General features: G+C 39.5%; 1 protein-coding gene across 4 annotated transcripts in view; it reads left to right on the top strand.

Moving 5' to 3' along the window:
- The first annotated feature begins 1,707 nt into the window (after positions 1–1,707).
- COMMD1 (copper metabolism domain containing 1) overlaps positions 1,708–18,395 on the top strand; it is a 145,364-nt gene continuing 128,676 nt past the window's right edge. For 3 of the 4 annotated variants that reach the window (XR_014235128.1, XR_014235129.1, XR_014235130.1), the window contains exon 1: positions 1,708–1,923. Coding sequence is in view for 1 of the 4 variants with exons in the window: in XM_082358349.1 (XP_082214475.1) it covers positions 1,747–1,923 (177 nt within the window). In the remaining 3 variants the exon portion in view is untranslated. The remainder of the gene's footprint in view (positions 1,924–18,395) is intronic. The other variant, XM_082358349.1, reaches the window with a different exon arrangement.

The following is an 18,395-nucleotide window of genomic DNA, read 5'->3' as shown; positions in this document are numbered from 1 at the left end:
GAATCATTATGCTGTACACTTGAAGCTAACATAATTTATATTGTCAATTATATAAATTTAAAAAATTCACTCTCAAAATTTAAGAAATACATATTAAAACAATAAGATAGTACTTCTCATGTATCAGATAGCAAAGTTTCTAAAGAATAATACCAGTCAGTGTTAGCAAGATTTCATGGAAATAAATGGGTACAGCCTTTCTGGTGGGTAATTTGGAAGTCATGTGCTTCATAGTGCTTTCTATCCACTCACCACCCTTATATTACTTTTTCCCTTACATGGACCATTCTCTGCAACTCCTGCAGGCACACTTAACAGGATGTATAGTTTATCTCTAGGTTTGTTTTTCTTGGAGTTCTGAAAGCATTTCTGAATTTGCTTTTTAGAAAATTCCTTTAGGGAAAGAAATATCTTATATCTTTTCTAGTATAAAGAATACCTCCTGACTTCAGGCAAATGCTGGATAAATATTAGTTAAAGTAGTCTAGATCATTGATTCTCAGTAGGGTGGCACTACTTCGAAAGGGGTATTTCAGTTGTCACAATAATGGAGGGGGAGGAATGGCCCAGGCTGGACAGGCACCAAGGATACAAGACATCTTGCCATGCAGGGGACATTCGTGTAGGTGAAAAACCTACCTGTTTATTATTGTCTGAGCCTGAAATGTAACATTTATACATTGAAATGCATATATTATAACTTTCTTTCCTTTTACTTTTATCCTAAATTACAGTTAGGTCATTATATTGATTTTTAAATTGAGATATAATTCACATACTGTGAAGTTCATTTTCTTTTGAAGTGTACAATTCAGTGGGTTTAGTATATTCACAAAGTTGTACAATCATAACCACTGTCTAATTCTAGAACACTTTCATCATCCCCAAAAGAAACCCATTAACAGTCATTCTCCATTCCCCACTCCTCCAGTTGCTGGCAACCATTAATCTACTTTCTGTGTCTATAGCTTTGCCTGTTCTGCACATTTCATATCAATGGGATCATACAATATCTGGCCCTTTATGTTTGTCTTCTTAAACTTAGCATGTTTTTAAGGCTCATCCATGTTGCAGCATGTATCAGTAACTCATTCCTTTTTATTGGTGAATAATATATTGATTTTTGGAAATTATATGGGTAAGAAGTTATATTATCTATGCACTTTATTTCAGGATGGTAAAGAAAGTGTTAACAAAATATTTGTTATAGAAAGGAACATTGGATCAGAGCCACTAATCTAGCTGGAAAGACAAGACACATGTATGTAAAAAGGCAATTAACAACCCAAGAAAACATACTACCAGGGTATAGTTAAATTTTTCGTGGACAAAGGTGCACAGGTAAGGATTAGGCAGAGATCAGATTTGAGTGATAGATCCTTTTCAGTTAATGGATTGGCAAAGCTTGCAGTGAGATACAGCCATCCGAAAGTTAAACTGCCACCCGCATAGGATGCTACTCCATCTAAAGTAATCTCCATTGAGCAATTTTTTCTTCGACAAGCCCCTGGAGTGATGAAGGAAATCAGCGGAAGCAAAGTGAGCGGTCTGGAACTTAATGGATTGATAGCTCCGCGGTGGCAAACCTAAGGGTTCGGTTTTGCTGAGCTGGGAGGGGCCAACACCGACCCCTGCTGGAACTCCGCCGCCGCTTTCCTCTCGCGCCTTTGTCCAGCTGTTTAGGCCCATATCGGCTGCCGTGGCACGGCCACGCTCAACTGTTGGGGGGCGGGGCCTTCGCCAACTATGGCGGGCGAGCTTGAGGGATCTAAGCCGCTGAGCGGGTTGCTGAGCGGCCTGGCTCAGGACGCTTTCCATGGGCACCCGGGCATCACGGAGGAGCTGCTGCGGAGCCAGCTCTATCCGGAGGTGCCACCTGAGGAGTTCCGCCCCTTTATGGCGAAGATGAAGGGGATTCTTAAGGTACCGGTACTCCATGCAGCCTCCGCCGCGGAGCCGAATCTCTTCCCCGCCGCCCTCCGACTCGTCCCCCCAGAAGCTGAAAGGCTTCCCTCCTCAGACCTCCGCTCCAGGGGCTCCACATTACGCTCCTTCAGATCCCCTGCACTCGCTCTGTCCCTTTTCTCACTTTCTTAGGGCTCCCCGCAGCAGTGCTGACCGACACCCACCGGAGAAAACTCTTGGGTTTTGCCTCCAGACACTTCTCTCTTGTGTAGGTCACGATTTCTAGTTGCCTCGGCGGATCTGTGCGCTCCATACTTTTATAAATTAAGAGCGATCAAGCTATCAGCTTTCCCTGGCCGTGGAAGTGTTCAAGAATGTTAAAGTGATCATGTGTATGTCGGGATAAGGGGTGGGTTAGCCGGAGTGAACCCCTGTCAAGCAGTCCACTGTATGGTTAAGAGAGCACGTTCACCAGCTGGAAGTCAAAGCGTAGCTCAGCCTGTCCAATAGAAATGTAATGAGAGCCAAACATGTAATTTTACAATTTCTAGTAGCCACATTAAAAAAGTAAAAAGAAAAAAGTGAAATTAATTTTAACATTTTGTTTAACCTAGTATATCCAAAGTATTATCTCTTCACATGTAATCAACATACAAAATATTAATGAGATGTTTTATATTATTTTTTTCACTAAGTCTTTGAAACCTGGTGAGGATTTTACACTTAAAGCACATGTCAGTTTGGACTAGTCACATTCCAAGTGCTCAACAGTCACTTGTGGCTAATGGCTACCATATTGGACAACACTGGTTTAGACTAAGAACTAGTGATAGGACTGAATCTAGTAATTAAGTGTACTCTAGAGATAATCTGTAAAAATTATTTTTGTGGGCCTCCTATGTGTTAGGAACTCTGTTAGACATGTTATATTTTATTTAATTTGTTTCTTGCAAAAACCTTAGGTGGTGTACACCCATTTTAAAGATTAGGAAACAGGCTCAAGGAGTCTAAGCATTTAGCCTAAACGTTCCACTTTGATTAAAGTCAGTGTTGAAATTTCATCTGTTATCCTTTTGCAGTTACTGTGTTTCAAAACTGCTTATTATACCTTAAAAAGGCAGTTATGTTTTTTTTTTAAAGATTTTTTTGTTGTTATGGACCATTTTTAAAGTCTTTATTGAATTTGTTACTATATATATATTTACATCTTTATTGGAATATAATTGCTTTACAATGCTGTGTTAGCTTCTGCTGTATAACAAAGTGAATCAGCTATATGTATACATATACCCCCATATCCCCTCCCTCTTGAACCTCCCTCCCACCCTCCCTATTCCACCCCTCTAGGTGGTCACAAAACACCAAGCTGATCTCCCTGTGCTATGCGGCTGCTTCCCACTAGCTATTTTACATTTGGTAGTGTATATATGTCCATGCCACTCTCTCACTTCGTCCCAGCTTCCTCTTCCCCCCAGCCCCGCCACCCCCTAGTCCTCAAGTCCGTTCTCTACATCTGCGTCTTTATTCCTGTCCTGCCCCTAGGTTCATCAGAACCATTTTTTTTAAGATTCCATATATATGTGTTAGCATACAGTATTTGTTTTTCTCTTTCTGACTTGCTTCACTCTGTATGACAGACTCTAGGTCCATCCACCTCACTACAAATAACTCATTTCTTTTTTTATGGCTGAGTAATAGTCCATTGTATATATGCGCCATATCTACTTTATCCTTTCATCCATCAGTGGACACTTAGGTTGCTTCCATGTCCTGGCTATTGTAAATAGTGCTGCAATGAACATTGTAGTACATGTCTCTTTTTGAATTATGGTTATGAATTTGTTACAATATTGCTTCTGTTTTATGTTTCGGTTTTTTGGCCACGAGGCATGTGGGATCTTAGCTCCCCAACCAGGGATTGAACCCTCACCCCCTGCATTAGAAGGTGAAGTCTTAACCACTGGACCACCAGGGAAGTCCCTTATGTTTCTTTTTTTAAAACTGCTTTTGCTTAGAGGATTTGAATCTGGAAAAAAAAAGCAAAGCAATTATTTCACAGAAAGTAAATGGATTATCTCATAGAAATGTAAGGAGTAATATCTCATATGTGATTCTAGACATTCTAAGTAATTTTAGTTGATATCATAAATCACTAGTGAATACCTTGTATTTCTATCAAATATTCCTCTTTGAGTGGTCAGGAAAGGTTTCCTAGAGAATTTGACATCTTACCTGAGTTTCTGAAGTGTTTGCTAGGCCTACAGGGGATGAGGATAAGGGACTGCAGGCCAAAAAGTAAGAACAGCACTTGCGTAGGCAATGTCTTAGGATTTCTAAATATTGGGGGCTACTTCTCTCTAGGTGGCCCGTATTTTGATTCTTTTGTTTTGTTATGAGATAAAAATTGCAGTATACTGCGAGAAAAGATTGTCTAGAAACTCTCTCTCTTATTTTCTTTAAAATACATTGCTAAATAATATCTAGGTCTTGCTCTCACTATTTTTAGTCCTCTGCCTGAAGCTAGAATACTTAAGTTTTCTGAGTGGTTTTTGAGTAGCATGGTTCTTTTGATATTGGGAGTAGAATAGAAGATTTGCCTGTGCCTGGCAGCACAGCCTCTGCACAGCTGATTGGTCTGAGGTACCAAGGGAAATAGCCTTCGATTGTTTGACTTAGGGCTGAAACTATGGGCTCAAGATAACATCTAGTTCCAATCTTTATTTACTTTACAAGCAACACTGAGGGATAAAACATCTCTCTAATTCTTATGGAAACATAAAAAGCAAACATGATTTTTAAACAAAAAGGCTTTGAGCAGAGATGGAATGTCTAGCTGCAATGAAAGAGAACATACACAAATAAACATGATGCAAGGATGCTGCAGTATTTGGAAGTAGAGGTCTGAGTAGACTACTGTGGACAGAAAAGCGATATTAGTTCCTTCTGGCAGATTTCTTGGAGATGCCGTTTTTGTTGTTTTTTTTTTCCCCCAAATAATTAATTATTTATTTAAGGCTGCGTTGGGTCTTCGTTGCTGCGCGCAGGCTTTCTCTAGTTGCGGCGAGCGGGGGCTACACTTCGTTGCGGTGAAGTGAAATGAAAGGGCAACCACATAGGGCATTTAGGCTAAGAAAGTAGCTGAGGTGGGGCAGGAAAATGTGGAGCAGCTTCAAGAAATGGTGAATAGCCTAATTTGACCAATGCATGGCCATACCCAATGTGGAGTATTGGTGTAGGAGGCAAGAAAAAGTGAAACAACTTTTTTATTCCTACTAACCTTTACTCCTGCATTTTTAGCAGGGTATTTTTTTTTCCCTTCAATTAAAAAAATTTTGGTAAAATACATAAAACGTAAAATTTATCGCCTTACCCATTTTAAAGTATACAGTTCATTGGTATTAAATACATTCATAATGTTGTGCATCCATCACAACCATCTGTATCTGTAACTCTTTTCATCTTGTAAAACTGAAACTCTGTACCATTAAACAATGACTCCCTATAAACCACTCCCCCACTCCCCACCAGCCCCCACCATTCTACTTTCTGTCTCTATGATTTTGACTACTCTAAGTATCTCATATAAGTGGAATCATACAGTATTTGTCTTTATTGTGACTGTCTTATTTCGTTCAGCATAATGTCTTTAAGGTTCATCCATGTTGTGGTATATGTCAGAAATTCCTTACTTTTTAAGGCTGAATAATAGTCCATTGTATGTATATACCACATTTTGCTTATCCATTCACCTGTCAGTGGACACTTAGGTTGCTTCCTTGTTTTAGCTATTGTGAATAATGTTGCTATGAACATGGGTGTACAAATACTGCTTTGAAACCCTGCTTTCAATTCTTTGGAGTATATACTCAGAAGTGGGATTGCTGGATCATATGGTAATTCTGTTTTTAATTTTTTGAGGAACTGCCATTCTGTTTTCAACAGCAGCTGTGTCATTTTACATTCCCACCAACAGTGTACAAGAATTCCAATTTCTTCACATCCTTACCAGTTATTTTCTGTGTGTGTGTGTGTGTGTGTGTGTGTGTGTGTGTGTGTGTTTTGCTAGTAGTCATACTAATGAGTATGAAGTGAGCAGGTTATATGTTTTTACATATTGATGAGAGCACAGGTCAAAACAGTTTTTTCTTTTGTCTGTGGAATCTCAACAATCTTGAATTCAACATGCAGGCTAGAATAAAAGCAGTGAGGAAAAATACTAAAGAAAAAAATGTAGGAGTCTAAGCAGAGGGAAAAAACTGAGGATAAAAATGGAGTAGTACCTCAATTGTCATTTGGTCCTTTCAATCATCTATAGAACATCAAGTTCTGTAAAGAGAGTGAAAGTGAAAAGGGACAACAGGGATAGGAGGAAAGGAAAGGAGGGATGCGTAACTCCCGGCAGGGTATGGGCAGTGGGTACACGTTAATAATCTCCTTATTGTCAGCTGCCTGCATTCATTTATTCATAGCCTGTGTTTCAAGTTCAGGTGCTTCCTGAGCTGTAGCCTTTCCCTCTAATCTTCACGTTCCTTGCCCGGGTGTAGTGTACTGATTGCTCACATTTGTACTGGTCCCTGTTTTCCACTTGAACTGGAGCTTTTCTACCCTACTTGGCTGGGACATTGACCCTCTGTAGCTTTGCCTGTTGATCACAAAAGGACAAACCCTTCATCTGCTTGTAGATACGTGAAGCTGACTGTTCACTTGATTTAGTTTTATTTTTTGGTATCTCCTGTGAAGCAGTGAAATCAGTGAATTGAGAGTGGTGTGTTTAGTTAAGGAAATGACATCCTATATAAATACTCTGCCTTTTTTTTTTTTAATATTTATTTATTTATTTATTTAGGCTGTGCCAGGTTTTAGTTGGGGCACACGTGATCTTTAGTTGCGGGATCACGGCATGTGGGATCTTTAGCTGCGGCATGAAAGATCTTTAGTTGTGGCATGTGGGATCTTTTTAGTTGCGGCATGCATGTGGGATCTAATTCCCCAACCAGGGATCGAACCCAGGCCCCCTGCATTGGGAGCTGGGAGTCTTACCCACTGGTCCACCAGGGAAGTCCTACTCTGCCGTTTTTATCTAATTTTTTTTTTTTGCTCACATTTGGAATTTCAACTTCTCATAGATATGTGTTTGCATACTCTCTATTTCTTGCTCCTGCTGTTAACCTTGCGGGTATGCTCCTTAATTCTAGTTTACTAGAATTCTAGAGAAAGATCTTTAACTATGAAGCTGGATCACAGTTTGTACACTTATGTTCTGTATTCACTACTGCCCTCTGTTGGTGATGATGTTATATTTCATCACTGAAATCTCATGTTAAACAAAAAAAATTTTTTGAATATTTATTTAGGCTCTGCCGGGTCTTAGTTGTGGCATGCAGGCTCTTTAGTTGCGACATGCATGCGGGATCTAGTTCCCCGACCAGGGATCGAACCCGGGCCCCTGTATTGGGAGCGCAGTGTCTTACCCACTGGACCACCAGGGAAGTCCCTAGATCCTGTTTTAGAAGTCTACAAATACATGCGACAGCTTATGGATTGGCCTTCCTATTCCACTTCTGCCTCCTAGTCTATTCTCAGCACAGCTACCAGTGAACCTCTTTTTCCCCCCAACTTTATTGAGATATAATTGACAAATAAACCAGTGATCTTTTTAAAACATACATCATACCTACTAACTCTCCTGCTTTCAACCGTTCCATATTCGTGGCTTCACCTCAAACTTCAAATAAGATCCAGTCCTTTTACCATAGCCTTCAAGTCCTTATGATCTCCCCCTTACCTATTTCTCTGATCTCATTGTCTTATTCCAGCCACACTAATCTTGTCTTTATTTAAACCTGGTAGGTGCTTTCTGAATTTCTTTAGGACCTTTGCAGGTAGTTGTCCATATGCCTGCAGTGCTCTTCCCCCAGATATTCATATGGATTGTTCATTTACTTCATTCATTCTCTACTTAAAAGTGATTTCCTATGAGGTCTTCCCTGATCTATACAAAGAGCCTCACCCTTCCTCTCCACTCTTTTTGCCCTGCTTTGCTTATCTTCATACTTAGCACTAACTGAAATTATGTACTTATTAGCTTGTTTATTTGTTGACTCCCCTATTAGAATGTAAGCATTAAGAAGGCAGGACTTTATTATTATTTTTTCCTTTTTTATCACTAACACCTAAAACTTTCTGGCATGTGATATGCACTTAGTAAAAATCTGTAGAAAATGTGAATGAATGAATAGTGCTTAAATGTGGAGATTGCCATTGAAAAGGTAAGCACAGAGAGAAAACCTACTACTTCTGTATGGGGAGAACTGGAAGGTATAATACTCTGGAAGGTATAATCAGGGGTCAGCGAACTATGGCCCCTGGGAGAGTCTGGCCTGCAGCCCGTTTTTATAAATACATTTTTATTGGAACATGGCCACATGCTCATTCATTTACATCTTGCCTATGACAGCTTTCACCACTATAATAACAGAGTTGAGTGGTTGTGACAAAGATCTTGTGGCCTTCAAAGCCTAAGATATTTACTATCTGAACCTTTACACAAAAAGTTTGCCGACCCCTGTTTCAGAATGTTCTTAAATTCATAACGTTTGGTATTTGCAAACAATATTGTATATAAATTATAAGTTGGTTACTTGACTCAAATCTAAAATAGGAATATTTAGGAAATAGGGATTATTTGCTCTTATGTCCTCTTGAGGAATTTCACTAGTTTGTTCTTTATGCTCATGAGGTTTGTGGTAGATAAAAAATAAGCTTTAATAATTCTGTAGTACTCAGTGTGTGTTCTTGGTAAATAAAACATGGTTATAATTTTTTTTTTAATTTATTTATTTTATTTATTTATTTTTGGCTGTGTTGGGTTTTCATTGCTGCGTGCGGGCTTTCTCTAGTTGTGGCGAGCGGGGTCTACTCTTCATTGTGGTGCACGGGCTTCTCATTGCGGTGGCTTCTCTTGTTGTGGAGCACGGGCTCTAGGCGGGCAGGCTTCAGTAGTTGTGGTGCATGGGCTTCAATAGTTGTGGCTCGCGGGCTCTAGAGCGCAGGCTCAGTAGTTGTGGCCCATGGGCTTAGTTGCTCCACGGCATGTGGGATCTTCCCGGACCAGGGCTTGAACCCGTGTCCCCTGCATTGGCAGGCAGATTCTTAACCACTACGCCACCAGGGAAGTCCCATGGTTATAATTTGAACTTGGAATTTTTCTTCATATTCAGAGGATGTAAAAAAATTTTTTTTTTAATTTATTTATTTATTTTTGGCTGTGTTGGGCCTTTGTTTCTGTGCGAGGGCTTTCTCTAGTTGCGGTGAGCGGGGGCCACTCTTCATCGCGGTGCGTGGGCCTCTCACTGTCGCGGCCTCTCTTGTTGCGGAGCACAGGCTCCAGATGCGCAGGCTCAGTAGTTGTGGCTCATGAGCCCAGTTGCTCCGCGGCATGTGGGATCTTCCCAGACCAGGGCTCGAACCCGTGTCTTCTGCATTGGCAGGCAGATTCTCAACCACTGCGCCACCAGGGAAGCTCTAAAATTTTTGTTTATTAATATAATTTAAAATAATATAAAATTTAATGTAAACTTGAGAATCAAGTTTTTACTGTCAACATATGAAAACTGGTTTAAGTTTATTTGAGAAAATAATATCAGTAACATATATTAAGATTTAAAGTAGTAAAAGACTAAGAAATATTTGTATTTTATTTATTTTATTTTATTTATTTTTAAAATTTATTTATTTTATTTATTTATATTTGGCTGAGTTGGGTCTTCGTTGCTGCGCGCGGGCTTTCTCTAGTTGTGGTGAGCGGGAGCTACTCTTCATTGTGGTTCATGGGCTACTCTTCATTGTGATGCATAGGCTTCTCATTGCGGTGGCTTTTCTTGTTGTGGAGCACAGGCTCTAGGCGCATGGGCTTCAGTGGTTTTGGCATGCGGGCTCAGTAGTTGTGGCTCGTGGGCTCTAGAGCGCAGGCTCAGTAGTTGTGGTGCACGGGCTTAGTTGCTTCGTGGCATGTGGGATCTTCCCGGACCAGGGATCAAACCCATGTCCCCTGCATTGGCAGGTGGATTCTTAACCACTGCGCCACCAGGGAAGTCCTGAAATATTTGTATTTTAAATACCTGGTTTTGTCTCTTCTCTTGAAGTTATGAAAATTTATAATTTTTTTGAGAATTAGATTGACTGGAAAGGAAAGACCTGTGGTAATACAGTTTTTGTATATCTTATAATGGGGATAGGTCATGTGACGTATGCTGGATTTAATTTAATTTTTAATTTTGCAAACATTCAGCTACCTATATGCTTCTCTTAATAATTTTTATTGTAAATATTAAATTTATTAAAGAAAGTATAGAAATTTGAAATGTGTAAAAACACAATATCTGCTGACATGACCATTATTAATATTTTTGTACATTTTATTTATCCAACAAATATTTATTAAGCATACATATTTTTTTAATGGAGAGTAGACTTTTTTCATTGGTGTTTTCACCATTGTGTTTAATGTGTTCATTTAAAATTAGAGCTGGTAAGCAACTCCATGAAAGGAACGTCACTAACTAAATGGTTTATTTTACTCCTCCAGTGTAGTAAAATTTTCAATACATCTTGGTTGTCCTTTTTACAAATCCTCCAGAACCTCACGAAGTGCTTGACCCGTGGTGGACAGTAGTAAATCCATCTTCATTAAGCAGCAAATATTAAAAAATAATTGAAATTCTGTTAGAGGTACTAATTGAAGATATTCTATATTTACTTCACCTGACTCCTAAAATGTAAAATAAAAGACAGTGTACAGATACTTAGGCCTGTGTAACAGTGAAGAAAACTCAGCTTGGAAAGAGTTGGTCATTGGCCAACAAGAAATTTCAACAAGTTTAGACTTGATAGGATTCAGTGGCCTCTGGGAGATGGGGGTGGGTGGGTGCCCAACCCGGGCACCACCTGGCTTCCCTAAGCATCTTAATTATATACCATGCACTGTGCTTGGGATACAGCAATAAACATCACAGCTATAGTCCCTGCCCCAGTGGATCAGATAGCTCCTGGAGAATATAGGCATTAAGCTAATGGTTAGGGGTATTTGGAAAAGGCAGTCACAGAGTACTCTGTGTCAACTTAAGTAAATTATAGGCAGTTTAGAGTAGCTCCTAGCCCACTTGACAGCGTGAACAAAGAAAGAGAAAAGGGGGGAAAAGTCCTACTTTTTAAAATTTTTTGGCTGCATCGGGTGTTAGTTGCGGCATGTGGGCTCTTCGTTGTGGTGTGCGGGCTCCTCTCTAGTTGTGGCACATGGGGTCCAGAGTGCATGGGCTCTGTAGTTGCGGCACTTGGGCTTTCTAGTTGTGGCACGTGGGCTTAATTGCCCCGCTGCATGTGGGATCTTAGTTGCCCGACCAGGGATCGAACTGGAATCCCCTTCTTTGCAAGATGGATTCTTAACCATTGGAAAACCAGGGAAGTCCCAGTCTTACTTTTTAGATATAGTGGACTAAAAAGAAAAGATAGAAACAGCACAGAACTAACTTCCCTAGTTGTCTAGCCCTGGTCCCAAGGTTGAGGTTTCTCATGAATATGGCTGATGAAAGTCATGATAATGTCTTTCCTGGATGAGTATATGGCTGCTCTGGGACCTCATTTTCAGTTTCTTGCCTCGATCTTTGGGACCGTATTGGCTCTCAGAGTGTCTCTTGACCAGACCAAAATGTGTGCTGTAGTAGCTCCATCTTCTCACTGGGGCTCAGCTTACTTAACTGTGCCTCTTCTCAGATCCTGAAGCATGTTCTCAAGTAGCTCCTTAAGAAAGGATATATGAGAGGTAATTTTTTTCTTTTTAAGTCATAAAAGATATATTTATTCTAGTCTCACACTTAATTGCTAGTTTGGCTGGGAAGATATTTCTAGGTTGTGAATAATTGAGTCACAGTTTTGAAGGCATTGTTTCATTGAATGTGACCTGTCTTTTTCTCTCTCTGGAAGCTTTTAGGATTTTCTCTTTATCCTTTATTTCCTCGAATGCCATTGATGTATGACTTTCTTTCATTTCATTCTTTGGGCTACTGTGTGCCCTTTCAATCTGGAGACTCATGACCTTTTAGTTCTGGGAAAAGTTGTATTTCTACTTTATTTTCTTTTTTCTTTCTTTTTTTAAAATTGAAGTATAATTGTTTTACAATGTTGTGTTAATTTCTGCTGTACAGCAAAGTGACTCAGTTATACATACATATATATATATGTGTGTGTGTGTGTATATATATATATATATATATTCTTTTTTTTAATATTTTTTTTTTATTTTTGGCTGCTTTGGGTTTTCGTTGCTGCGCGCGGGCTTTCTCTAGTTGTGGTGAGCTGGGGCTACACTTCATTGCGGTGTGCGTGCTTCTCATTGTGGTGGCTTCTCTTGTTGCAGAGCACAGGGTCTAGGCGCGCAGGCTTCAGTAGTTGTGGCATGTGGGCCCAGTAGTTGTGGCTCATGGGCTCTAGAGCGCAGGCTCATAGTTGTGGCGCACGGGCTTAGTTGCTCCACAGCATGTGGGATCTTCCTGGACGAGGGCTCGAACCCATGTCCCCTGCATTGGCAGGCGGATTCTTAACCACTGCGCCACCAGGGAAGCCCTACATTCTCTTTTATATTCTTTTCCATTATGGTTTATCCCAGGACATTGAATATAGTTCCCTGTGCTATACAGTAGGACCTTGTTATCCACCCATTCTATATGTAATGATTTGCCATCTACTAACCGCAAACTCCCAGTCCATCCCTCCCCCACCTCCCCTCCCCCTTGCCAACCACAAGTCTGTTCTCTATGAGTGTGTTTCTGCTTCATAGATAGGTTCATTTGTGTCATATTAGATGCTACATATAAGTGATATCATATGATATTTGTTTTTCTCTTTCTGACTTACTTCACTTAGTATGACAATCTCTAGTTGCATCCATGTTGATGCAAATGGCATTATTTCGTTCTTTTTTTATGGCTGAGTAGTATTCCGTTGTATCATATCTTCTTCATGTACCAAATCTTCTTTATCTATTCATCTGTCAGTGGACATTTAGGTTGGTTATTTTCTTATCTCTTTTTTTCTCTATTCTCCTTCTAGCACTCTGATTTTTCAAATGTTAGACCTTCTAGATTGAATCCTCAAATTTTCTTTTATTTTCTCATTTTCCATTTATTTGTTTTTTCTTCTACTGTTTGATAGATTTCTCAACTTTGCCTTCTAGCCTTTTCTTTTTTGGCTGCACCACACGTTATACAGGATCTTAGTTCCCCAGCCAGGGATTGAACCCACGCTCCCTGCAGTGGAAGCGTGGAGTCTTAACCACTGGACCGCCAGGGAAGTCCCCTTTCTAGACTTTTAATTGAATTTTTCATTAGATCATGTTTTTAATTTCCAAGAGTTTTGTTTTGGCATGGACAATATCCTATATTTAGCCAATGTAGGAGAAGAAGAAGTTTTTCCTTGACTCTCTTGGGATTCCTGGCCAGGTCTGAAATTTAAACTGACAAAGACAGATTGACAGGAGAGAAGTGTACAAATTTTTTTTTAATACATTAATTTAATTTATTTATTTATTATTTTTGGCTGCCTTCGTTGCTGCGTGTGGGCTTTCTCAAGTTGCGGCGAGCGGGGGCTACTCTTCGTTGCGGTGCATGCGCTTCTCATTGCAGTGGCTTCTCTTGTTGCAGAGCACGGGCTCTAGGTGCGTGGGCTTCAGTAGTTGTGGCTTGTGGGCTCTAGAGCACAGGCTCAGTAGTTGTGGCGCACGGGCTTTGTTGCTCCGTGGCATGTGAGATCTTCCCGGACCAGGGCTCGAACCCGTGTCCCCTGCATTGGCAGGCAGATTCTTAACCGCTGCGCCACCAGGGAAGCCCTGAGAAGTGTCCACATTTGTTTAATGTAAGTTTTGTGTGACAAGGGAGCCTTCATAAGGAAATGAAAACCCAAAGAAACAGACCTGAGTATTTTATGATATGTTTGATGACGAGTGGACAGTTCATGGAGAAATAGGATAGGTTAAGGAGTATGAGGTAATTGTAGTAAACTGAGGGAATTTAGCAAGGCCTGTTTGTAGGCTTCTTCTTGGCATTCCTTTGTTCTGTGAGATAAGAATGGACGTTCCATTCCTCTGGGTATAGTGAGGGCACCTCTCACATGAGGGTTTTATGACCTGTTTTGAGGAGAAGGGTTGGTGAGGAGGTCAGGGTGACTTTCCTCCTCTTCCTTTTCTTAAATTACTTCACCTTAAGATAGTCAGTATGCCAGGGTGCCATAATTTGGGGTAGAATGTCCAGAACCCCATCACCACCAGCCTCTCTTCTCTTTTTTAAAATACAAGGGAGAGCATACAGTACATAATTTTCTGCATTTGGCTTTTAAAAAATTTGACTCTATTTTTTTGAATATGTATTTTTTTCTTTTGGCTGCATTGGGTCTTCGCTGCTGCGCACAGGCTTTCTCTAGTGGCGGTGAGCGTGGGCTACTACTCTTCATTGCGGTGAGCGGGCATCTCAATGTGGTGGCTTCTCTTATTGTGGAGCACAGGCTCTAGGCATGCAGGTTTCAGTAGTTGCAGCACACTGGCTCAGTAGTTGCGGCACACGGGCCCTAGAGCGCTTGGGCTTCAGTAGTTGTGGCGTGTGGGCTCAGTAGTTGCAGCGCGAGGGCTCTAGGCCGTGTGGGCTTCAGTAGTTGTGGTGCAGGCTTCAGTAGTTGTGGCTCGTAGGCTCTAGAGTGCAGGCTCAGTAGTTGTGGTGCACGGGCTTAGTTGCTCCGCGGCATCTGGGATCTTCCCGGACCAGGGCTCGAACCCATGTCCCCTGCATTGGCAGGCGGGTTCTTAACCAGTGCGCCACCAGGGAAACCCCAGTAACCTGGAAACTTTTGTGGAAAGTATTTATGGTAAAAGCAGAGGCTTAAAAGTGAATTTGGTATCAAGTTTACAAAATGACTCGAGGTCACTGCCCATTAGTGATTTCGTTATTGTTGTCAAAGAATGGTTTTACTAGCTTCTCTTTTGAAATTTATCTTGTGGCATATATGCAGTGAAAAAGCCAGTTGTGAAAAAGCCATAATGCTTTTAAATATTGAACTTTCTTGTCTCTGCAGTAGGGTTTTTGGATTTATTATATAATGTTAAAAGATTTTACTGTGTAAGATATTTTAAAATCTGGTATTGGCCTTTCTTTACAAATGAAAAGTATGTAAAGCAGTATCTTTTTGATACTTAAGTCAGTTTAAGAACGAACTTCACCCGTATACGTTTTGGACAGTAAATATTAAGTAATAAGAAATTAACTTGAGTATAAAAAATGGATGCAAAATATCTGGTCTTAACATGTTTAGATCAGGAGACATGAATAGCAGAGACAGAAAACATTTGACTTATTCTGTCATATTTTCAGGATTCATTTGTCTTCTCTTAACTATAAGCAGTAATTCTCTTTTTCTACTTTAGATGGCAGTAGAATATTGGCTTGCTAGTAACACTGATAAGATATGTTGGAAGCAACGTAATGTTTAAAATGTTCTTTCTCTTGAATTGTTCTAGTTCAGAAAACAAAGTTGGCTACTCAACAATAAGAATTTCTTATCCAAAAGAAGTCTAAATATTTGGTTTGATATTTTGAATTTAGTAATATCATTTTCTGGAAAACTTAAAGCTCTGTAAACAGATTCCTTTTGCTATAGTTCTTTAGGTTTTGTGTAAGTAAATTTTGCTAATTTCATTGATGATTTTTAAAAATTTATTTTTATAATACATTTTTAACTGAGATATAGTTGATGTACAGTATTATATAAGTTACAGGTGTACAACATGGTGATTCACAATTTTTAAAGGTTATACTCTATAGTTATTATAAAATATTGGCTATGTTCCCTGTGTTGTACAATATATCCTGTAACTTATTTATTTTGTACATAATAGTTTGTACCTATTAATTCCCAACCCCTATCTTGCCCCTCCCTCACTTTTGGGAATTAAGATAATAACTCATGAGATGTATTCCTACTTCTCTGAAGGACTGGCAAACAACTGTTTGATGTTATGTTTTTTATGTCATTGAACATCACATGATAAAGCAGCAACTGCAGATTACCAGCTAGAATTTGCAGACTATGTGAATAGGCTCAAATGACCTGTAATGAGGTGTTCTGTAAGTTTTTTTCCTTTCTTTCTTCATTTAGAGTAAAATGCATATTAATTGAAGACCTTTTTTTGGTTCTCCTATCTCAAAGCAGCTATTCTAGGTCTGAAAACTTGACTTGGGTTGAAGGAGTTCCTGGGTAGGAATATTTTTAAAGAAAATTTCTATCTTTGATTTACCTATCAAATACAGTCAGTCCTGCTTATTCATGGCTTCTGCATCATAGGATACAGAAGGACAACTGTACTATGCCATTTCATATAAGAGACTTGAGCATCTGTGATCTGTGGACACCAAGGGACAACTGTATTTATTGAGTCCCTAATGTGCTATATACCCTGCTCTGTACACAAAGGTGAATGTGATAGTCCATGTCTTAAAGAATCCTGTATTATGTGGTAAATTCCTTAAGAAAGGCATAAATAATGTGTTCTGCTAGAATGGATCCTAATTTATAATCCTTATAAACTACAGAAATATAAAAAGTCAGGGGGTTTTGGTCATAATAAAACACCTACTTTTTTTGGCTTTGTTTTAACTTAGAATGTAATTTTTATAAATTTTAACTTCCATTATGGTTCATCTTTAATAAAAATTTATGTTTCAACTAGTTCCTTTAAAAAAAAAAGCCATATGATACTAACTGTAGAAATTTTGGTATGGGTTGTGTTAATGTGTGCTGTATATATGATTAAATTTAATGTTTTTATATGCCAGTATGGGATTATCTCTGAAAGATACTGTTCTCTGTCATGTCATCTGATTTCTTCCACAGTTTTCTATAGAGTTCTTCCCTCCTTCCTCCCTTCCTTCCTTCCTTCCTCCCTCCCTCCCTCTCTTCCTTCCTTTCGGCTGTGACGGGTCTTAGTTGCGGCACGTGGGATCTTTGTTGCCACGTGCGGGCTCTTCATTGCAGCATGCGGGATTCTCTCTAATTGTGGCGTGCGGGGTCCAGAGTGCGTGGGCTCTGTAGTTGAGGCACACGAGCTCAGTAGTTGTGGCGCACGGGCTTAGTTTCCCCGTGGCATATGGGATCTTAGTTCCCTGACCAGGGATCAAACCCACGTCCCCTGCATTGGAAGTTGGATTCTTTACCACTGGACCACCAGGGAAGTCCCTATAGACCTCTTTCTGTACAAAGAAGCTACCATTTATGAAATCCTTAAATTTCTGTTTTGTTTTTCCTGAGCATATATTACGTAAGAAATAATCAAACATTTACAAATCATTTATCATTTATTTAAAATATGTTTGTTTATTCAAACAAACATTTATTGAGTACCTGCTATGTGCCAGGTCCTGTGCCTGGCACTGGAAATATGAATGAACCAAACTGACAATTTTCCTGCCTCCTGAACCTTACACTGAAGGGGGGCTGTGATTTCCTGACAGTAAACAAGAATATGTGCATAAAGGAATGGTGGCAGAAAATGTATTCATTTTTTACATACTTCCTCCCCTTCACCTCTAATAACCTTTTTTAATCCATTACAGTCAATGACAGACACTTCCCTGGGATAATGAATCTTAAATCATTAGTATCTTTGATTTTCTTTTAAGAAAACCACTAGATTTTACTTAAAATCAAGGTGATAGATGTTAACATATTAATTTTATATAAATTTCATGTTTAGAACGAAATCTCCTAGTATGTTATTTTTTTACCATCCAGATTTGCTTGGTATATAATAAATTTCTTGGTATAGAGATATAAAGTGACTTAATTTTTCTATTGAGGATTCCATTCCTATACATATATCATACATGAGATGTACTCTTCTTTAGATCTCTTTAATTATCTGTCCCTGAAGTCAGTGGATCTTTGTATCTTTTCTGGCTTTTCAGCTAGTTCCCTAGAAAGAACACTTAAATTTTATTTTCAGATACTTCTTAATTGAATATAGCATACATAAAGAAAGGTACACAAATCACATGTGTGCAGCTTAATGAATTTTCACAAACTGAACATACCCATATAACCAGCACCCTGATCAAGAAACCAAATACTACTAGCACTCTGGAGCCCTCCTTATGCCCTCTTCCTGTCACTAGGCACCCACCTCCAAGGGAAGCACTTTCCTAACTTGTAATACCATAGTTTAGTTTTGCCTGTTTGTGAACTTTATATAAATGGAATCTTATAGTACATACTCTTGTGTCTGGTTTCTTTCACTCACCATGTTTATGAGGTTCAGTATTATTGCATATAGTTGTAGAGTCATTCATTCTTATTGCTGTAGAGGAGGGGTCAGTAAACTATGCCCCATAGGCTAAATCTGGTCCCCTGCCTCTTTTTGTACAGCCAGTGAGCTAAGAATAGTTTCTACTTTTTTT

The sequence above is a fragment of the Balaenoptera borealis genome, assembly GCF_965194805.1.
Source record: "Balaenoptera borealis genome assembly, chromosome: 15".
NCBI classification, from domain to species: Eukaryota; Metazoa; Chordata; class Mammalia; order Artiodactyla; family Balaenopteridae; genus Balaenoptera; species Balaenoptera borealis.
This window is presented reverse-complemented; position numbering and strand designations above follow the sequence as displayed.